Source organism: Balearica regulorum, chromosome 21, assembly GCF_011004875.1.
Source record: "Balearica regulorum gibbericeps isolate bBalReg1 chromosome 21, bBalReg1.pri, whole genome shotgun sequence".
Taxonomy (NCBI): domain Eukaryota; kingdom Metazoa; phylum Chordata; class Aves; order Gruiformes; family Gruidae; genus Balearica; species Balearica regulorum.
Window position 1 is genome coordinate 9,111,006 of NC_046204.1, and position 22,346 is coordinate 9,133,351.

Here is a 22,346-nt window from a genome sequence, read left to right on the forward strand (position 1 = left end):
TGGCGGTGGAGAGATGCTCTGGCCTCGGGAGCTGCTAGACAGAAGCCAAGATCCTTGTAGGGATTTTGGGATTTCCTGTGTCTCTCCCGGGCAGAAGCTTCCTGTGGTCAGGAGCCTGATCCGGAGCCCCCCACTGCTACGGCCAGCCCAGGGCATGGGGGCATCCCTCTGTGGCTTGGCAAAAACAAGCCGGCAGCTGGCCCTGCGGTTCCTCCCAAGCCATTCCCGCTTGGAGCTGCCAACCAGAAGCAAATTTACAGCCTGTCAGTAAAAACAGTGAAAAGCAGGAATACTTGGCTGTCAGGTAGATGCACAGAGCCAGACGTGCGCGGCGGAGGGCATCCCCGCTCAGCCACGTGCTCTGCGCGCTCGGCAGTGGGGGGGCCTGACAGGGGGTCCGGAGCTCTGTGCGGCAGCACCGGCAGTGCCGGAGGAGCAGGAGCATCCACAGACACTGGCGTTTAGGTGCCCGGGTGCATGCGGTGCAAGTCAAGGGCTGCTCGATGCTTATTCTTTGCTGGGGGACTCCCCAGCCCGGCGTGCCGGTTCTGGTGCAGCCTGGCTGCCAGTGCAGCACTGCCTGCCTTTCCCTGCCTCTGCCTGCGCTGCCGTCACCTCCCTGCAGCCGCCCTGAGCTCTGACATGAACTTGTTGCAGGGGACTGGCTGGAGCCAGGGATGCTCGGAGCAGCTGGCCAGGCTGCAGGCAGGGGCCGGCTCTGGTCGGGGGGACACTGGTGCAGCCGCTTTGGGCGTCCCTCCGCCCCGGGCAGCTCCCCATGTTGCTTTGCAAAGACCCAGTCAGGGAAGAAGTTAACCAGGTTAATCTGCCAGGCTTGCTTGGCTGCACCAAGGGCTAGTCCTGGTCTTTAATTCTCCTTCGCTGGACCCTGGTCCTGCCTCCCCTGGCCCCCGCCGTGCCGGTGGCTCTGTGTGGCCCTGCCTTTATGAGCCAGGCACAGCGCTGTGCGGCGCAGCTGCATGTCGCTGCGTGGTGGTGGGGCTTTTGCTGGAGCTTTGGCTGTGTTTGGAGATAATATCTTTCCCCCATAAATGTTATTACCCTGTATATGTTTGAGCGGGGGGGAGGGGGGGTCACCATCTGTGTTTTCCAATAAAAGCAAATTAAAATTGAAGCCCATTAAGGATAGCTCAATTGGGATGCTGAGCAGGGCTCCGGAGCCTGCTGGGAACAAGTTGCTTGCAGCCCGCGCCACCACGCTGGGTGACAAAACCTCATTTAGAGCCAGCGGTGCTGGGAGGTGGGACGGGGCTCACTGCATGCACAGTCCCCACGCTGGGTGGGGGTGGCCGGTGGCACTGGCCCCAGGGCAAGGGGAGGCAGAACTGGCCAAAACCCCATGCCCTGGGCTCATGTCGCTCTTCCTGGTGCCCTCAACGCTCATCGCATCGGATGATGGGGAGGGGTTAGCGGGGAGGAGGGATGGACATCGGGCAAGAGCCGAGCACGTGCTCCTTACCCGGTGATGCTCTGCAGCCTCTGAGCTTCCTGCTGCATCCCAAAGCTCCTAAGGTCACCTCGCCCCCGCGCCCAGGGATACAGGAGAGTGGGTCTGGGGTATCGAAGGGAATGAGGCGGCGCAGCCCTGCACCCTTGGCATTACACCTTGTACCAGTGGGCCCCGGGCACGGTGGTGGGAGCACGTTATTATGTTACAAAACAACTCTTTCCCCCAGATGCTGCAGCCAGGAGCCATACGTGGCATCCGCTGCTGCACGCCAGCGGTAGCGGCTCTGTGTTTGGGCTCCAGCGGTGACAGCCATGTGTCCATCCGTGCCGCGGGGTCAGCCCTGTACGTGGCTGTGCCATGCTAACAGCTGGACCGGGGCAGCGCTTGGTGGAGGCTGCCGGCTCCTCGGGGCCTGGAGCATCTGCAGAAGGAGCTCATGGGCATGGGGTCTCCAACCTCCCAGGGTGCTCCTGTGGCCCCCAGAGAGGAAGAAGGACCTGGAGGCTGTCGGGAGGGACATGGACCCGCTCCATCCTCCTGGGAGGTGGCTCGGTGGGGAATTTAGTCTTTGATGGCGTGGATGAGGCTGGATGCGGGTGAGGACAACACTTGCTTAACCCTGGGATTCCCTCCCGCAAGGTGTCTCGCAGACGACAGGGTCAGTGCCGCCGCAGGGACCGAGTCATTAGCACTGACAGTAGCAATGGCTGTTAAACGTCTGCATCTGTGGCTTCTCTGTGTGGCTACCGCGTTCCCAGCAGCAGCAGGAGGGCCCCTGCTCGCTGGCATTTAGCATCTGCATTGTCTCTTCCCAGCAGCCTGCCCTCGGCTGAACTCGGACCACCTACAAGTCCCGGTGCCTTTTGGGACAGATGCTGCCAGCAAGGACCGTGGGTCCCTGGTGCTGCTGGAGCAGCTTTCTGGGCTCTCCGATGGGGTTGCCAGGTTTCTGCTGACCTCTGGGGCAGACGGTGTTAGGGAACTGGTGCCAGAGAGGGTGCCCCTGCAGCCATGGCTGGGGGCGAAGCGTGGTCCTCCCTCACATCCAGCCTAATGTGCTTCTTCAGCAGAGGCCCCAGGATGAAAGATCCCAAAATCTGAATTCCCAGCCCCTCTCAGCTGAGAGCCAGCGCTGGGCTGTACCGCTCTCGGCTGGGCAGGTGAGAGGGGCAATCCTTAGCGCTTGTCTGCCTGGCAGCGACGTCTGGATGGGCTGATGGTTGGTTGGGTGCTTAGAAAGCAGGACACGCTTGGATGACCTGCAGGACTCCTGGGGCTGTTGAGTTGGGCTTTTCCCCTTGGTTTTGAGCTTTCCAGCAGCGGAGCAGCCAGCACCGGGAACGCCTGTGATGGCTGACAGCTTCGGGGTAGGGAGAGGAGGGGCTGTGACGCTGCTCCTCACAGTGTGCTGGCTTTGGGTCGTGGCCGTGCTCAGCCCTGGCTCCTGGCTCACCCCTTGGCGTGCCATTTGCCCGATGCCGGGCACAGCTCTACTCCGAGCCCTGCTTTCCTTATTTCCCAAGGGCCTCCGTGCCCCCCCTTGTGCAGAGCAGCATCAGCCCGGAGTTTGGTCCCCTGAGGACGGCTCCAGTGGTGCATGTGGTCAGACAAGGCGTGGAGGATCAGGAGAATGGGGGGATCTAACGGGAATGGGGAAAGCATGGCCGCCCCCCAGCAAGGTGCAGGGGGAGTTTCCAGTGGAACTGCTGTGCTAAGGACAGGGTGTTTTGGGGACATCCCTTCGTTTGACACCAGTCCTGTCTCCCGAGTGTCACAAGCAGCTGAGCATCACCCAGTAGACGGGTGAAGGTGTCCCAGCGAGCATGCTGAGCCCCACCAGCTTCCAGCACCGTCCCCTGCTCCCCCGCTGGCTCTGGGGCTGGCTCCTGTTCTGCAGGGCTTGCAGGCAGCTGTGGGTGATGTCCTGGTGAACTGAGGGGCCAGGAAGGCTCCATGGCTCCCCAAAAGTGATGACATCTTTCCCTTGCCAGTGCTGTGTGGCATCTCTGGGGTCAGGCCTCCCCGCTGTGTGCCTTGCTACCCCCTGGACTATCAGCCTAGGGGGGTGGCTGGCAGGTCAGAAGCCCTCTGGATGATGGAGATGCTGAACATCACCCTTGTTCTTAGGTCCCTGAGTCTGGCTAGACCTAATTTCTCAGGGAAGGTTGTTGACTGACCAGGTACCTGTCTGCTGGGTCCATAGCACCAGGACCACTGGCACGACCCGGTACGGCTGCCCTTGGGGTGGCCTTTGGGGCTCTGGGCGTGGGATGGGATGCTGGCGGTCCCCATCCCAGCTCAGTCAACTGCCTCTTCTCGCTCCCTATCAATCACTCTCCCTCTTGGAGTTTAAGTGGATCCCTGAGTGAAGTATCCAAAATATCCTGTAGCCGCCGGCTCACAATGCAGCGTGCTGTTCCCGCGCCAAGCGGGTCGGCTGGGGGAGGATTGGGTTTCAGTTTGTTCCGCTGGCCATCGGCCAGGCAAAGCAAAGCTCAGGGCTGCAGAGAAGGGCCACTGGGTTTGCTCAGCCCCTCTCAGCTCTCGCTGGCAAAAATATTATAATAAGGCTCCAGTAAAGCGCAGGAGGCAGAGAGGGGCCTTTCAACTTCTGGAAGGGTAAATAGATCTGCAGCAAGGGCTCCTCGGGGCGGGGGACAGACGGGTTTCTCATTAGCTGCCCCCCCAGCACGGGGATGCGGTGGCTGTGCCTGAGGCCAGGCTGGAAACGCAGTTTGAGGAGCACGTGTGCCTGCACAGAGGAGTTTGTCCCAAGCTGCGGTGTCTCTGGTGCACATCGCGGTCTTGCTCTGCCCGGCTGGGCTCCGGCACTGAGCCCGCTCTGCAGCATCCCTCCAGCCCGGGCTGATCTGATGAGGAGCGTTCGGTGGGCTTCCAGGTCCCGTCTGGGAGGTGGTGGTGATGAGGCATGGTGTCCCTCCATCTCTGCCATGGGATGACTTTGCTCCCAGCCCATCATAGAGGTCTGGGCAACTTCTTGCCTGCTTTGCACACGCAGCACTGGCCACAGCTCCTGTGATCCTGGGTCAACCTAGAAGCTCGCTCCCTGTGTTAATAATATTGTACCAGGATTAAAATGCTGGCAAGTTTCCTACCCGGAGGGAGGAGCTGGCATGAGAAGTAAAAGGGGAAGGGAAAAAGTTGTGGGTGGAAAAATGAGGGTGGAGACTCCAGCTATCTGTGGGGCTATTTATTTGTCCAGCTGTTTCTTTATCTGGATGAGTTTGGAGCCTGTGAATGTGAAGGATTTGCCAGGACTTCTGAGAAACCAGGGGCCAGATGCTCTAAACTGGTCTAGATTGGCAAAACTCCATGGAAGTTATTCTTCCGGACACAGAGAAGTGTGTCTGCAATGTGCACAGCTCCTCTGTTAATCCCTTGCCCCTCCACCCTCTCTGCCACTGTCCCTTGGTCCTGTCACTCTCCATCCCCAGCCCTGGCCTTCCCATGCTGGTGTCCACTGTCACCGCCAGCACCCAGCGTGATCCCAGTCTTGTCCTGCCCTCCCAGGTCTGCCCACCAGTCTCAGTCCTCACCTGGCCAGATGGGAAAAGCTGGTGCAGCTGAGATCCCCACACTCATCTCACTTGTGGCTGAGCAGCAAGAAGACCACGCAGAAGCGTAGAAGCCCCCCATCCAGGTTGTTGGCATAGCAGATTGTCAGCTTGACGGCATCTTAGCATGGCTGTTGAGCATCTGGAGGTGGTGGCATGGTGGTGATGATGTGTCTTTAGATGCAGAGTGCTTGAGCCAGAGCCCTGGCACGCCATCGTAGCAAGCGGCAGTGCCGGCCACGGGCCCCAGTGCTGGCAGAAAGTTGCTTATTGAAAGCATCTTCAAAGTGAAAAGGACAGGCACTTATCTCCTAACCGTCCCGTGGGGAGCAGCGTGGTTTCTGGTGGGAAGCAGGCCAGAGTTGCGTCTGCTGGTTTTGAGCAGCTGCAGATTTATTTATAATGCCGTGGGTAGCATGTGAATCTGCAGATAAACACGCAGGAGGGAAGAACACAAACAACAATATTGAGAAAATGCTGCTCCGGAGAGAGCATTTCACTGAGCTGCAGCTATCGCCAGCCACCAGAGATGGGCCAGGGGCCAGGCACCCCCCTGCCGCTCCCGCACGGCTTTGCTCCGTGTCATCACCATCGCTGCCGGCGGGTTGCTCTGTCCTGGATGCCGGGGGGTCTTTACGGGGCTACCGAGGCATCAGCCCCTCACCCTGTTATTTGGCACTGCCAAACCGGCAGGATGGCACTGTGAAGGCGCTGGCTGTGGCAGCGAGTGAAGCTGCTGAGTTTGCTGGTTGAAGCAGGGACCTTCTCCTCTCCGTGGCTGGTGGGGCGCTAACACTTGGGCTTGGGGTTGCCCATCCAGAAGTTGGTCTGTCTCTGTTGTCCCCAGCCCAGGAGTCGGTCTTTTTGGATGCCTGGAGCAGGGTATGAGCATGAGGCAGCCCACAGGTAGGATCAGAGACCTGCTGGGTGAGATGGGGCCATGGCAGCCCACCGTGTGTCACCATGGGTGCAGAAGCTGCAAGGGACTGAGTGCGCTGAGGGCAGCCCCGTTGGGACTGCTGCGCGTGGAGGACAGTGGGTTCCCGTTCCTTGGGGCTTATCGTGGCTCGTGCGGGGCTTGCACCTGTAGCAGAACTCTGTACGACTGGTGTCTCAGTGCCTGGAGTCACCCATCCACTCAGAGATGTCCACGAGTATCTCCTCGGTTATCATACCTTGATGGCCAGAAGGAACCACGGTGACCTCCTGCAGCACGTGCTTCTCCAGCTCCTGGCTCCCCGGCATGGGGAAGGATGCAAACAGTGCACGATCTGCATCTCTTGGCAATTACTCTTCAGGGGCGATTACCGTCCCTGGTAAAATTGAATCTTGTTTTCCACGTGTCTTACTGGGTTCAGCTCCCAGGCAAAGCTGTAGCTGCAATTTCCCTCACGGGCTAAGCTGCTCTGTTTGCTACTACTTTCTCCCGGTGTAGATCCTTGCACACCACAATCAATCATCTTGCGAACTCCTCTTTGATGAGCTTCTGCAGTCCCCCTGCAGCAATAAAAACCCATCCAGCTGAAGGAGGAATAGACCCTGGGGGGATCTCAGCCTTTCTCTTGTGCGGCTGAGGTGGGTGGTACGGCCTTGTCTTGCTTTCTTAAACCTTCCTGGTTTATTGGTTGCTAGTTCGGACTCCGTGCCAGCACTTTCAGGATGGGATGTCAGAGCAGGGCTTGGCTGCATCTTCATGGGGCCTTCCTCCCACCGCAGTCTGCCCACCGCTGCCTCTTGCTGTGGAGATCTGAGTAGGTCTGAGGCTGGGAGAGAAGCAGAGAGAAGCCCCTGCAGATGTTGGGTTCATTGGATATCACTCCTGATTTTTTTTTTTTTCTGAAGAAATGAATTAATGTGCTGCTTTCGTCTGGAAATAAGAAACTTCTCAGGGATGACAGTGATCTTCCCTGGAGGACCACGTGGCCTCCTTGCCCTCAGGTGGAGGGTGAGGACTGCTCCTGGCCAGGGATATGGGCTGTTATTTGGGCAATAAGGTGTTTTGAATTCAGCCATCAATGGAGGATGGAGCAAACCCACCACCACCATTGAAACCCATCCTGCCTTCACATCCACTTTTGCCGTCAGTGCGGGTAACCACATTCACCCTGATTCACGAGGTTATTCACAATTTTCTGTAAACTCAGGTGACTCTGTGAAGTGCTAACATGCCAACCAAATGGGCTTCAGACAGGGCAGTTAATTTGGTCGAAAAGCTGTGCAAAAAGGGGCATGCTGGGATGTTACAGCTTTGTGCAGCGGGAACCGCAGTCTTGGGGTCCACCCTACACAGAGAGGGTTGATAAACAGGAGCCTCAAAGAAAGGAACCTGTTTTAGGGTGGAAGAATAAGGAAGCTCACCTTATTTAGTTATCTTGGAGATGATTCATTTGCCACCCTGAAGCACCAGAAGAAGGAAAGGAGGTTTTGGACAGCAGCGTCTTTGTACAAGTAATAGTAAATCTAATAGATGGCAGCTGAACAGTGTAAATTCGGACTAAAATTAATGGATTTTTTTTTTTTAATAGGAAGATAACTGACCATTGGAGAAACATGCTTAAAACTTGCAAATTTCTACAACTCCTTGATTTGCATCAAAACGAGATGCCCTGGGGCCAGCTGAGGTGGATGCACAGCCCCAGGGAGATGTGCAGTTCTTCAGCTGAGGACAAGGGGCAGCGGTGAGGGCTGTGGGCAGCGAGCTCTACTGCATTTCCATTGCACTGAGTTTTCGTTAAATAAAAGGCTTTTAAAAATGCAAAATCTGGCCATGCTTCAAAATATTATTTTTATTTGGGGAATTATTTATACTGGTTTAGAATATATCTTCTTTTACATTATAGTCACTGCTAGTAATATGTCTGCTATGCACCACTGTCATTGATAGTTAAGGTAAAGTAACACATTTAAGGTTTTCTTCAAAGTAATGCAGCTAGCTAGCACTGGGTGAAAAATGTTGTTTTCCTTTCAGATCAAAGTGCCACTGGTGTTTTAATGAAAAAGCCAGATACTCTGATAAAATAAACACTATTATGGAACTATGTAAACAAATATTCAGTTTAAAAAGAAATTTCATAAATCTGAATGACAACATTTCTGGACTAGCTGCTTTCCAGAGCTCTTCCTAGTGGGAAAATTTGAAAAGAACTATTTTTGCTTTTTACTCTTGGAATAAAACCAAATTTTGAAATCCTGGTTTCCTGTGAACTGGAAACTGCTGGCTCTGACCAGGAGTAACGAACAACCCACAGCCTGAAAATGATTTACTGCCAGAAGTAGGTGCAAGGAGCATATCTGTGCCGAGGCACTTTTTGGCTTGCTGATGGGAAACGGGGAGTTCACGTGTGCTGTTGGGCAGGCTGAACAACTGCCATTTCTGCATCCAGGCTTGTCTCTTAAATGATGGATCTGCTCAAGGCTGAGCTTTTCTTCCTTTGTTTTTGTTCAGTGTAGTGAAAGTGGAGAAGGCGGTGATGCTTTTTTGGGGATTCGTGGTAGGATGCTTGGTTTTTTGGTGATGAGGAGCAGCAACAGGACACTGTTGCAGCCAGTAACTTTCCATCCCTGTTGTGGCCGTGGGAACTGGGTTATAGGATGGTGGCTGGACATCTCGGCGGTATTGGGGTTCTCCTGGTTGAGCGCTTTCAGTGAGCTGACGTGTGGGTGGGTTGTACATCTTGTGCATAAGATGCTTTTTCTTGAGAGCTGCAGAGCCCTAAAGCTGGACTCTTTCCTTGCCTGTCCTGCATTAACTGGGAGGGCAAGGAAAGTGAAGCTGCAAGCCAAATTTCGTGTTCGTGTCTTGCGTGTGTGTGCGATGGATGCTTTCCAGCATCCCTGCAAATGCGGTTGGCATCCTGAGTACACGCGCTGAAATCAAGGGCAGATTTACTTTCTCCCTACAGAGCAGAAGGATATCATCTCTTCTGTGGGCATCGCCTTGGCCTCAGGCACAGAATCACTGGCCGTACGCTGACCTGTAGGTCTGTCCCACCAGCATCAGGCTTTTCCCTTGCCCAGCCTCGGTGTGCTGAAACCTTTGGGCGTGATTTCTAAACTCCATTTCTTAAGCATCAGAATATTGTCCTGTTTTCTTAAAATGTCGGCATTGAGGATGGTGCAGAAAAATCCCCATGTTGCAATGAGCATGGGACCGCAGACCTGGAGGATGGACGCTTACGCAGACTGTGGAAATCACTCATGGAAGTGTCTGTGCAGGGTATTTCTGATGGGACCGTCCGGCCCGTTCCCGTGCTGGATGGGGAACACCTACACACGTTAGCCCAAGTATTGGGGTGCCATAACCTGAGCATCCCTTTTCATGCCATCAGTGTGGTTAGGCCAACTTACAGCTGTTTGAGATGAAAAAAACTTCAGTGCTGGAAGCATGACTAGCTGTAGAAAAGACGAGGAGGCTTTGCTGCCTGTGTGGCTTAGGGAGACTTCTCCTCTGTGCTGGTCGGCAGTAGCATTGCCTGACCTATTTCAGCCCAAATTGCCTGGAAAACCAGCTTTAACGTTGGTTTAATTTTTTAGTACTCTTAAGTCCTAAAAGTGCTGTTCCTTCCCATGTGCTACCACATCACCAAGGATTCTGCCTACCATGCAAAATGCTGAGAAAAAAATATCCCGCTTTTGCAAAAGAAACTGGAAGGTGATGGAAAAAACTCGCTCAGGCAGTGCTTCTTGTCTGCAGCATCAGAGTTTCTCTGGGGCCGGGGGTACCCAGATCCTGGATTTTGAGGAGGAAAGTCCATCTGGGCTGGTGGGTGGAAGAGCATGTCCCCCTCTGTGTTGCAGGAGATGAGGGGGCCAGGGAGGAATGGGCAATGGACGGGGAGGCAAATCTGGTGGAGAGGGACTGATGCTGGGCTCTTCCCCGGCTGAGAGCTGGCCAGAGGGCTCAGCGCAGGCTGGGCTCGATGGCTGCAGTCCTGGGCTCGATGGCTGCAGTCCTGGGCCGACTCCTCTCCACCTCTTTCCCCTTCGCCAGCCTCAGGCCATTGACTGGATGGCCACTGACTCCTTGTTTCACCTTCCTCCTGCAGAAACACTGATGGACTCCACAACGGCGACGGCAGAGCTGGGCTGGACGGTGCATCCTCCCTCAGGGGTGAGTTATCCTCTCCCTTCCCGGGGGCCCGGAGCCCTGTGTGGGGTCTCCTGCTGCATGTGAACGTAGGTGGGATGGCTCAGCAAAGGTCACCCACTGAAGAAAAGTGCCTTGGCCACGTGAAAAGGTCTAGTGGGAAGAGCACAAAAGAGGATGACAGTTGAGATTTCCGGTAGTTTTCTAGGAGGTGACGCTTCCAAAAAATACCCCAACACTGGAAGAGTGTAATTCACACCCTACAGCATCAGGCCGACCTGATGTTGGAGGAATCACACTCTCCATAAAGCTGGCCTGCAGTCACTTAAAAATCAGGGAAGGGGGGAAACGAAATGCCAAGGCCACCGCCGTTTATCCCTGATATCATCTCACTTGTTATCCCATTGTCTGTCACTTGTAGCAGAAAAGGATGACGGCATCGGCCTGAAAAGTTGCACCCACAGCAGCCATTTGATCAAGCCCTGAGATGACTGTCCAGCATCCCTGGCATCTCATGGAGGGATGTTTGCTGGCTCAGCAGTGACTGTCTCTCTGCTTTACCGGTGCCAGAAGTCCCCTGAGCCGTATCCCGAGACCACCTAGAACAAGCTCCTTTAAAGAAGAGCTTGGACAGGGCAGTGCATCTCTGCATCCTTCCCCTCATGACACTGAACCAGAGTGGTCCCAGCCACCTCTGTGTCCCATGGGGTTTGCGTGGGGCATCGAGGTGCTTCGGAGCATCCCGCCCAGCTCTGGCCGTGGTAGCCAGCAGCAGCATGGAGCCCCAGTGCCCAACACCCCCAGACCTGCTCCCTTGGGCTCGGCTGGCCCAATCCAGCCCGGCCAAAGCCTGGAGATGCTTCCCATCCCCGTGTGCGGAGGTGGTGGCTCAGGCTCCATCCTGCCCTCTATCCACCCTCCGCAGGGGCTGGATGAAGATGTTTCTGTGGACCTCACCCCAGGGCTGACAGCAAGCCCCCTCCCCGAGCTGACTTGGCAGAAGAAAAGAAACGGCCAAGAAAAGCCTCCGTCGGGGAGATTAAACCCGGCTCCCGAGCAGCTCGGCTGCCCTGCTGCGCTGGGGCGCGGGCGCTGCCGGCACTGGTCCCCCATCACCATGATAAAGCCCCGTGCCCGCCCGCAAGCCCACCCGCCCCGCCAGCGCCGGCCCGGCCGCCGAAGGGGGATGACGGGCGCACAATAGGTGGGAGCAGAGGTCAAGTCTTTTTCTCTCCTCGCCCAGCCTTTCTTGTTTGCGGTGTTTCCATATGTAAAGCACGCCTTGCTCCTGGCTCCCCAGCCCCGCGGTAATGAGGCCTGGGCCTGCTGGAAGCCGTCTCCCCTTATTATTGTGCTGCCTTCTTCTTTTGAGCTCCCGGCATGTTAATTAGAGAGCGAGGAGAAAGGGAGAGGCTTCTAATTAAATGTTGAGGAAGCTCAGGGGCTGGTGCACAGGGGTGACTTTCTCTCTCAGCTGAGAAAAGGGAGCTCAGGAGCCCCCCGCTCGCTGCTGCAGGGATGTGGGAGGATGCTGGGGGTCCTGAACCTGGCCCCCGCAGTGCGCCCAGGTCCCTTGTCCGCAGCAGGATGGAGATGACCATCTGGAAAGTCCAGTGCAGCCCCAGCATTGCTGGTGGGAATCGCCTCCTGTCCCCACCTGTGGGCAGGTCGCTGTGGGGGATGTGGCACGCGTTGTGCCCCGTGCCGTACATGTCACGGGTGCTGATGCTGCGGCACCTTCACGGCTTCTCCCAGTGTGGGCTTGTGCCCACTGGCAGGACGAGGCAGAGCATCCTGTCCTCGGGTGGCTTGGCTTCGGCAAGGTTGGGTGCAGCCAGCATCACCTGGAAGACAAAAGCTGCTGGGTGCTCCACTCATTTATTGCCTCTGGTGATTATTAATGAGCTGAAAGGCCAAACAGTTGCTTTTTACCTGGCTGTGGAGCTCCTGAGCTGCTCGTAGGTCTCCCCATGCCCTACCTCCACCATCTACTGTTCATACCCAAGCCGTAGAGACTCTCCTTCCACCACGTGCTGCTCCTGCCTGGCCAGGCTGAGCTGTTCAGGTTCATGTCCTGAGCCCTCCCTGGGGGCTGTGCAGGTGTGGATGGGGCCGGCGCGGGTGCTGGGCGTCCCTGGTCTTGGTGGCTGACACGTGATTGTGGAGCATGTCGGGAGAGGTTCAGGCGAGGAAGAGCCACGTCAGAGGCAGGGCAGGGGAATGGATTGCTTCCCTGTGCCTTGTCCTTGATTCCTTCACCCCCCCCCGCAAGCGGTGCCCTAAAAAAATGGGGAGATCCTGCAATTTCTGCTACCATGCCAAGTTTATTTCTGGAAAATAAAGCAAATGCTCCCCCTGTGTTTTGCGAGGATGCTCTCCTCCCCCAGCGATGGCAGCAGATTTGCAGCCACTGCCAATCAGAAGTGGTTGGAGCTGTTTGGGGATCTTCCCTGACAGCCTTCTGTTGGGCTGTTAGCCTTGATGTACGAGGAGCAATCTGTCTCCCACCTCATGACCCTCCCTCTGCAGTCCTAAATGCCCTTGTGAGGCCATTTGCAAGCCGAGGGGGGCAGGGGGTGCTCAGCTCCCGCAGGATTTTCCATGCAGACCTTGGTCCTGGTGCTGGTGCTGGATCCGGGCTGTGCTGCTGCCCTTCCCTGGGTGTCATGATCCTGCATCCTGGGCAGGGTTGTGCTCAGGGTTTCACGTCTGTGGGAAACAGCTTGACTTCCACTTGAGCAGGTTTACAAACAAGTTCATGAGAAGCCATTCCAGCCGGCTGGGACTGTGTCACACACTAGCTGGACCCTGGTCCCTACTGCCAGCATCACGAGGGTGGGGAGGGGACAGCACAGGGGGAGTGCTCTGCCCTCCAGAAAGGTCTGGGCTGGGGGAGATGCTCTGATGAGCTCAGTGAAAGGTTCTGCTCCCCCAAGGACCCTCTCCCGTCGGCGCTCACTGCAGAGGAGTGGTGGCTGGTTACAGGCTGCAGCTCTGCCCTTACCGGGCGCATCACCCACTCTGAAGTCTCCCCATCCTACGAAGGATGGAGACAACAACAAGTGCTGATGGGCTTGGAAAAAACCAGCCTGGGGGAAGGGCAGGGAGCTGGACAGGGCCAGGAGGTGTCACAGCAGCCCTGAGCTCTGCAGAGACTCCTCCAGAGCTGGCACAGTCAGCTGTCAGTCGGCTGGAGGGAGCCGGGCTGAGCTTCCCATGGAGAAATATGTCAGCTCCGAGCTGTCCTGCCGAGAAGGATGTTACTGTCGTGCCACGGCTCATAGGACATCCCATAGGTCCAGTTTAGGACAGCTGGGGCTGGGACCTGTGCATACCTGCAGGAGGGACCCCAAAGCATGTTGGCCCTTGAAGGGGCAGGGATGAGGGCTACCTGCGGGATCTCACCCAGCATCTCCCCTTCTGGGTACACAGCGGGGTCAGCCAGGCTCCCACGAACCTTCCCTCCTGCCTTTGGGGAGAGGCTGCTGGCTACTGGCCCGTCGTGCAGCCAGCCGCCCGTGCCGGTGCTCGGGCTGCAGCCAGCGAGGAGGTTTTATGGCTGCGTTACGTGCTCCTGAGAAAGCAGGTCCTGTCTGCCACGTCTGTAACCGTAGCAGCACCGGTGGGAATACATCTGCTAAAGGCATCGTGTTACTTTGCCGGGAGGCTCTGCCGCACGGTGCAGCCCACGGGCAGGAGCCCCTGCTAAAGACATTACTGCCTGCAGAGGAGGGGCACGGCCCCACTGTGCCCTGCCGCCCGGCAGAGAGGCTTTACCATAAATCCGGGCACGGAGCACGGTGCTGCTGGCAGCGTGATGGCCCCGAGCTCTGCTGAGGGCTTGGACCACCTTGTCGCCGCGGCGCAGAGCCTGCCCGGTGTGCGGTGTGGGTCCAACCCTGCCGGAGCGGGACGGAGGCGCGTAGGTACGGGGTGCTCACAGGGTGGTGCTGGAGCTGCACTGGGGTGAGGTGCTGGGCGCCCGTGGGGCTGCCTGTGGGGTGGGGTGGGCATGGTGTGGGGCAGCTGGTACCGGCAGAGCCTGCCCGCTTGGCATGTGGCGGGCTTGGGAGGAGGCGAGCTGGGTGGGGAGCGGCAGCTGGGTGCAGCCCCTTGACTTTCTGTGTCCTGTCTGCAGTGGGAAGAGGTGAGCGGGTATGATGAGAACATGAACACGATTCGCACCTACCAGGTGTGCAACGTCTTTGAATCCAGCCAAAACAACTGGCTCCGGACCAAGTACATCCGGAGGCGAGGAGCGCATCGCATCCACGTGGAGATGAAATTTTCTGTCCGGGACTGCAGCAGCATCCCTAATGTCCCAGGCTCCTGTAAGGAGACTTTTAACCTGTACTATTTCGAGTCGGACTTTGACTCGGCCACCAAGACTTTTCCTAACTGGATGGAGAATCCTTGGATGAAGGTGGACACAATTGCAGCCGATGAGAGCTTCTCACAGGTGGACCTAGGTGGACGGGTGATGAAGATTAACACCGAGGTGCGCAGTTTTGGGCCTGTCTCCAAGAATGGTTTCTACCTGGCCTTCCAGGACTACGGAGGCTGCATGTCCTTGATTGCCGTCCGTGTCTTCTACCGCAAGTGTCCCCGTGTGATCCAGAACGGGGCCGTCTTCCAAGAAACCCTCTCAGGAGCGGAGAGCACCTCGCTGGTGGCAGCCCGGGGGACGTGCATCACCAACGCAGAGGAGGTGGACGTGCCGATCAAGCTGTACTGCAACGGGGATGGCGAGTGGCTGGTGCCCATCGGCCGCTGCATGTGCCGGGCGGGCTATGAGTCGGTGGAAAACGGGACCATCTGCAGAGGTAACCGCTTGCCTTCCGGTCTCGCTCCGCGCACTCGCCTTGCTGCCGGTGGGCTGTGCTGGTGGTGGCAGTCGGGATTTGCAGCTGGGATCTGCATGAGCTACCTGGGAGTGACCTCCTTGGGCAGGGGTGGGAGAGGAGCACGTGTGTGGACGCTGACTCCTTCCCCAGCTCCTCACTTCCTGCCCCAGTCTCATCCATCCACTGCAGAGGCTTTGTGTTATGTCTGCATCCTCAGAGCCATCGGGTCCGGGGTGCTGGCCTGTTGCTGGTGCCCTCCATGCTCTCCGTGTCTTGGAGGGACACATGCGTGTGTAGCCGTGGTGCGTGTCACTGATCTGCAGTCACCTCCCAAAATACTGGGGCTGTTTTCACTTCAGTTTGCACCCTGTGCCTTGGCTGAAATGCCTCTGGGGTGAAGGGAGTGGGCGTGCAGGTGATGCAGTGGGAGGGAGCAAGTTGTCTGCAGCATGTTCCTGGTGAGGTGCAAATGGCCCAGGGTGGTCATGGGCTGTTCAGGGCCCGGCTCACCTCTCCAGCCTGGGCACCTCCAAGCCTGGCCCCTGAGCTCCCTCAGCAGCCAGAGGTGTCTCTCCTGCCCCTGCAGATGTTCTCCTGCCCCGGTGGGTGTTCAAAGCAGACTCCAGGAGTGCCTGCTCAGCTCATCTGAGCACTGTGGACCCAGCGTTGGTCCTGGGCAAGCGAAAGGCTCTGCACCACCCTCCTATGTCCAAACCCATCTCCATGCTCCTCCCCAGTAACACATGGACTTGGGGAGGTTGAGAAATGAGCTGCTGGGATTATCGGGAGAGAGATGGGGACCCAAGAGCTGCATGTTTATTGGGCAGTATGTGGCTGTATGTACCATGCATAGAGCAAACCACCTGTTTGGCAAATGGCCTCTTCTCCCACCTGTCCTGGCTGAACATCGAAATCCCATTACAGTTCCGATAGCATTGGCACACTCCGAGCAGAGCTGGGGTTTCTCTGAGATCAATTATAGATAGGTCGGTGGGCACTGAACAGTGTAAGGAAGGAGCTGCGTCTCCTCTCTTCTTCCTGCAGGAAGGGGTGGCGGGTAGCACCAAGCGGGCATGGGGATGGCGCTGGTAGTGCGGAGGTGGACACGCCGGAGAGGGGGACAGACTTGGTTGGGACTGCAGGTTGGATAGTCCCCTTGGAGAGGGCACCGCGTCTTCTGCTGGTGGCTGGGCTGCTCATGTGTCAAGCACCCTGATGTGCTGGGGGTGTTATTTAAGATTCGTGCTTCAGAGCCCCTGAACGTCTCTTCACATCAAGCTTGGGGTGATCAAGTGTCCTCCACCTGTAGCAGGGATGGTGCTGGGGATGGGGACAGCAAGGAAGTACTGCTGCAGCGCAGTATGGGATGGGAGCCTGGCTGATCCCAGCCGTGAAGGGAGGACGGGTGTTTCACGACACCCAAGTGAAGCATTCTAGCAACACCAGAAAGCCAAAATGATTCATATCAGCTTTTCCATCTCAGCCTCTTTTTTTTGCCCGAGCAGACCCAGCCCTGCACAGCGCTTTGCTCTGATGCAGCCATGATTTCTTGAGGCTGCCCGGTCCTGCTGCCAGCCCAGCCAAGGGACGGTCCCTTCACATGCCCCGGGGCTCCCAGGATGCCTTATGAATAGCCAGGTCCCTGCAGCCTGGCCCGGGGGGCCGGGAGGGAGGCGGAGCGGGGGGCCAAGGTGGAGGGAGCGAGCTGGAGGGAGAGGCCGGGTCTCCTCTTTGTCTGCGCAGCAGTAGGATTTTGGGAGGTCCAGTACCTCCGCAGCTGTTTCTCCAGCCGGTGCTGGCGTGCGCCCGGCCCTGTGCTCCCTGCCGTCATTAATCATATGGTGGCCGGCAGCCCGCCGTCTCCATGGGGCAGCTGGCTCCAGGGCTGCCTTCCCCTTCCCCTTCCCCTTCCCCTTCCCCTTCCCCTTCCCCTTCCCCTTCCCCTTCCCCTTCCCTTCTCCTTCTCCTTCCCCTTCCCTTTCTCTTTCCCTTTTCCCATCCCCTTTCCCCTTCCCCTTCCCTTTCTCTTTCCCTTTTTCCACCCCCTTTGCCCTTCCCCTTCCCTTCCCTTCCCCTTCCCCTTCCCTTTCCCCGTTGGGCTGTGTGGTTGGGGCTGGATGGGACCCCAGGGGTGTCTCAGACTGGGACAGACTCTCTGTTTTCCCCCAGCAGCCCCCAGAAGAAGACTGTGGACTGGGAGGAGAGCCAGCCACAGAGCTGGCAGGACACCGTAGCATCCCCATCCTCTCCCAGCCCCCCAGTGAGCCCCCCCAAGGGTGGGGCTGGTCACCCCGGCTCGGGCGGGCAAAGGGCTCTCCTCCCCAGCTCCGCTCGGGAGGGCCCTGTGGGATTCAGTCCTGCATCCCTGCCCGCATCCCGTCGTGTCCCAACCCCCGGTCCCCACAGAGCCAGCGTACGAGCTGCCTGGCTTGGGGGACTCGCTCGTACATGTGGCCGGCAGGTTTTCTTGTGTTTCGAGGGGTGGGAGGGAATCTGGGCCCCTTTCCAGGAGCAAAACAAAAGCAAATCCGAGCTGGCTTTCGGGGAGAAGTGCTCTCACACGGTTCGGTCGCCCAAACGGGACATGGCAGGGAGCGTGGGGGACGTGGCTCACGGGTCCTGCCCCACCAAGGGGTCCCGGTGGAAAAGGGCATCCCGAGCAATGGACGGCCCCTTGGTGCGGCTGCATGGCGCTGGGAGGAGTTGTTCATTTTCTCCGCTGGGCTTTTCATCTGGCTAATACAGCGCAAGCCTGCTTACGGCAGTGTACACAAGGGATATTTATGGAGGAAGTTCATGCATCTAACAGCTTAAGCTCTTCTAAGCTTGCAGCCCCAGCACAAAAGGATTTGGGGGCAGTTAACAATTCTGTGTGGTTAAGAGATTTTCATTTTGCTGGGCCTTGCTCGCCAATCCCGCAGGGCCCTGCGAGGGGCTGGCTGCCCACTCCTCTTCGCTCCGCTCCTCCGCTCGCTTCCCGGCTCCTTTCCGCTGCGCTGGCGAGGGGCTCCGTGCACTCGCCTCCCCGCACCGCCCCCCCCCCCCCCCAACTGATACGCCCAGCCCCGTCCTCCCCGCTTCACCTTCCCCTGCTCCCTGCCTGCGTCTTTTTTCTCCATCTCCCTGTTCTTTGTCTGCCGCCTCCCCCCTCCCCCCCATCCCTCCCATGCAGCATATTAAGCGCATTTCTCTCTCTGCCTCCCTCGTTCATTGGCTCCGCTCTGCAACGGCGGAGGCAGAGCTATTGTGCTGCCTGCTCTCTCTGCTTGGGCTGGACGCTGGACGAGCGCTGCCTGCAAGAAAGGGTCTCTGCCTGCTCAGGGATGGCAGCCGCTGGCCGCTGGTCCTAGCTATTGAACTCTGTGTCCATCTCCAGCTCCTCTCCGGCTTTGGAGGATGTCTGCCCATGCGTCTGATCACTGCGTTCACAGCGGGCAGCCTCTTCTTTGTTGCACTCGTACAGTGCCGAGCGCGGGTTGTCCTGGTCTTGCCATGGTAACAAGGGATGGTTTTGCCCTGCAGAAGCTGGTGGTGACACTTTCTCGCTGTCAGAGACATGTGGTGTCATCCCTTGGGGTCACAGGCGTTTCTGAGGAGGAGAGGAGCTGGTGACGTGCTGGGAAGAGGAGAAATCTGGTCAGCTAGATGGTCTGTAGAAGATTCAGGCTGCCACCTGTCTTCTCCAGCTCAAGGTGGAGCCAGGCCACCCCTGTGGGGAGCCTGGGGGCTCAGCAGTGTGTCCCCTTTGGAGCCTGCACTGCCTCCCTCCTGCTCCTTCCCTGGGGGGCAGAGCCAGGAGGGGGATGTGGGGGTCCTGACCCAGCTCCAGCACCCAGCTTGGTGCCCGTCCTGTCGAGCCCCACCGACACGACAGCCCAGTTCCACCACCAACCCAGCTGGATACTCCCCGGTCAGCTCTAGCGCTGGCCCAGCGCACGTCCAGCTCTGAAGGGAGAAGCGTGACCTCTGGGGTTGTTGCTATGGTGGGCCGGTACAGGGGTTGTCCCCGTGGGGGCCGTACGGGGTGTTAGGGTTTGGTAGGGCTGTGCCCTTGCAGATGTGTGTCCTACAGGTGGGATCCATGATGGGCTTCCCTGCCTATGCTTGCATCTTATTTTGAGGTCCAACGCAGCCGATCTGCCACCACCCCACCGCATGCTGGGGATGCGGGTGCAGAGGCGGTGGTGTGCATGCACATGTGTCAGGGACCCAGAGCCATTCCCCCATCACAGGGGGAAGCAGTGGGGGTCTGTCCCTGCTGTGCTGCGCTTGGGTTTTGGAGTGGGGCACGAATGTGCTAAGGGCTTGGAGGGGTGTGCGGCTTTCTGATATGCCGGAGAAGGGTATGTCCTAGCTGTCTTACAGTCACGTCCCATAAGTACGTGATGTTTTGAATATAAGAGGCTATTTATGGCTCCATGCCTGTTTTGGGTCTGGGCCTCCACTGATAATGCTGGACCCAGCCAATAAATTGTAAGGCCCTAGGGGTAATTAAGTTCTTACAGGAAGCATTCCTGGTTGAGCTGGAGCAGATACAGCGAATCGTGATGTAAATGTTTCCAGAGATGGAGAATCGCCCGTTAAATGCTTCCAGCGGTCACTCCTGCCTTCGTACCCCTGGCTGCGCCTGGCACTCGGTGAACTTTGTCCATCACCACACCTCTGCTTTCCTTGTGCCTGTTTAAAAGTAATCCTGGGCCCCCGGTCCTCTGGTGAGGTTTTTGGCCAGTTTTTTTGGCTCTTCCTGGCCCTTGGCACTGCCTTAGCCTTTCTGTTGGCAGATCCACCATCCCACGTACAGGATGCTCATAGCGACCGGTTGAGTGCTGGGGGGATGCTGAGGTTTCCCTCTTCCACGTACAGGATGCTCATAGTGCCGGGGGGATGCTGAGTTTTTCCTCTTCCTACATCCACCCTTAGCTTTAACCATTTTGGCAATGGCATTCCTCTGGGTGCTTTCGAAGGCTCCTTGTCCTTCCTGGTGGGACTGGGAGCAGATAATGGCTGTGGCCTGCATCCTTGTCCCTGGAGGCGTGATTTGACATGCGTTTGTACTGGAATCCACATTCCTTGCTTGACCCGGCTCACCGAGGCGTCCGGATTGCTGTGTGTCAGGAACCCATCATCTTCAGAATTTACCACACTACAACTGTCATCAGCTAACTTTATTGGGAATGCTTTGGGCTTTCTCCTGGGTCATTGATAAAAATATTAATAGCCCAGAGGCCAAATTTGTTGTCTCTAGGAGAAACAGACCTGCTCTCTGCACATTCCCTGCTTAGATCTCAGACCGTAGCACTATCAGCTCGGCAAGTTCTAATGCATTGAATATGTCCCACAGTGTCGGTGGACCTTCTAATTTCTGAATCAAAATATCATGTGTTACCAAGGGAAATGCTCTGCGGAAGTTTGGGTGCATTGCATTAACGCTGTTACCTCTCCCAGCCAATCTTGTAATTGCATCAAAAAACCTTACGAGGCTAATTTGCTATAATCTGTTTTCCATAAATGTATGTAGGTTGGCACTACTATTACTACCTCCCTTTAATCCTTCGCTGACCGAATCCTGTAACTGGCACATCCTTATTTGACTGGTACTGACGTTGCAGTGGCAGTCCTAAAATAGCCAAGACTGCCTCATTTAACAAATTGCTTTTTCCTACATCTCTGATACATCCTACTACTTCATGGTGTGTGGAAAGTGAACATTAACTGTCCGCTGGTTCATCAGCCATCTCTTTAAAAACTCTTAGGTGATGCTGTCCTGACATACTGATTTAACAATGTTTAACTTTAGTAGCTGCTATTTAACATCTTGAGTTACTGCTGGAATGGAAAGTATTTCACCATCATCCTATAAGATGATTACATCACCTGGCTTCTTCCCAAGTACAAAACAGGAATTTGTCTGCCTTTTCTACAGGGTTGTTGACAATTTGAATGCTCCCAGCCGGCCATGGCTCGGTGTCATTGTGGATACTGCTCTTTGGGCTTCTCCCTCTCCTCCCTCGCCGTCTGGGAAGCAAGAATACAGCGTCTTTCTTTCCATTGCTTTGATTCTTCTCCCTCCTGCTTCTTGCTGACCTCTCCATGTTGTGAATCCAATTAGAGCTGTGGTGGGGACTGCAGCTGCTCGACATTAACCACTCCAAGCCTGCTTGGTGCACCCTGGAGTCAGAGGAGATGCCAGCTTGTCCTCTGTACGTTGCTGGGTACTGTTTGGGCTTCCGGAGGCTGGAGTAGAACCAGGGGGGGTCTGGTGGAGCAAGGGGGTGTCAGATGGGGAGGTTGAGGCATTTTTTTCCTGGCAGTTCGAAGTCCCAGGAGATGCTGACCAGGGCCACAGGTGGTCCAGGAATGGGGCAAGACATCTGCTGCTGAAGGAGGGAGATGGATGACTCGCCTCAGAGTAGGAAATGCTGTTTCTGAGGGACTAGACCTTTGTGGCTAAAAGCAGGCAAAGGAAATGAGAACTGCTTTCTCATTTTGCTTTCAAGACAAGGGATGGGCTGAGACCTTCCACAAGTCATTTCTCTATAGAGAAAGGGAGGAGACGAGGTTTTCCAGGACATGAGTGTGATTTTTGAACAGCAGGAGCGTTGCAGCCCTGTTGTGAAGGTGTAGGAAAGACCCCAGCAGGCTGCAGAAGATAACCTGAGAGCAGCGCACTGGAAGCATGGAGGGGAACAGAATATTCTCATTTATTAGTGTGGGGAGGGGATGGAGATCTCAGGTCCAGCAAAACCCACTGGGAGTTTCCTGATGGAAATGGCAGCCATCCCCAGGATTTCTCACAAAGACGTGGACTTTTGCATTGCAGCTGTCTGCCACAGCTGGTGCTTCCCAGTCCCTTTGCACGAGCCCTTTCTTCTCTCTGCTCGAGGTCTTCCCCAGCAAAGCCGTGGGGAAGGTCTCTGCTCCCCTTCCCGCTTTGGGACAGGTTGCTCCCCCATCCTTACTCCCCAGGCGTGACGTCATGCTGGGATCAGTGAGAAGATGGGAGGAGGTCAGTGAGAGCAGAGCCGGAGGGTCTGCACCGGAGAACGTGTGATGTCCCCCCTGAGCCTCCGTGTGCTCTGACTGTGCCCGGGGTGCAGGGATGGGAGCCCCGTTGTAACGTGGCTGCTTTCGTGGGGCTGACATCTGCACCGATAAGAAAATCTCCCCCTGACTTAATTTTATAGATGAAACAGCATTTTGGATCGAATACCACATTCCTGGTGTTGCTACACCCATGTGCGCAGGGAATAGCGGCTCTGGCAGCATCCCGTGCCGACGCTGGCGGGAGAGCAGCGTGTATTCCTGTTTTTCCTCTTGCTCCTTCATAGGCCTCCCTTCCCCCCCCCCCCTTTTTTTTTTTTCTGAGAAAA

General features: G+C 56.7%; 1 protein-coding gene across 5 annotated transcripts in view; it reads left to right on the forward strand.

Moving 5' to 3' along the window:
- The window catches only part of EPHB2 (EPH receptor B2), a 130,596-nt gene that overhangs the window by 27,650 nt on the left and 80,600 nt on the right, over window positions 1-22,346 (forward strand). For all 5 annotated transcript variants that reach the window (XM_075773062.1, XM_075773059.1, XM_075773060.1 and 2 more), the window contains exons 2-3: window positions 10,092-10,156; window positions 14,271-14,955. In XM_075773062.1, coding sequence (XP_075629177.1) covers window positions 10,092-10,156; window positions 14,271-14,955 — 750 coding nt within the window. The remainder of the gene's footprint in view (window positions 1-10,091; window positions 10,157-14,270; window positions 14,956-22,346) is intronic.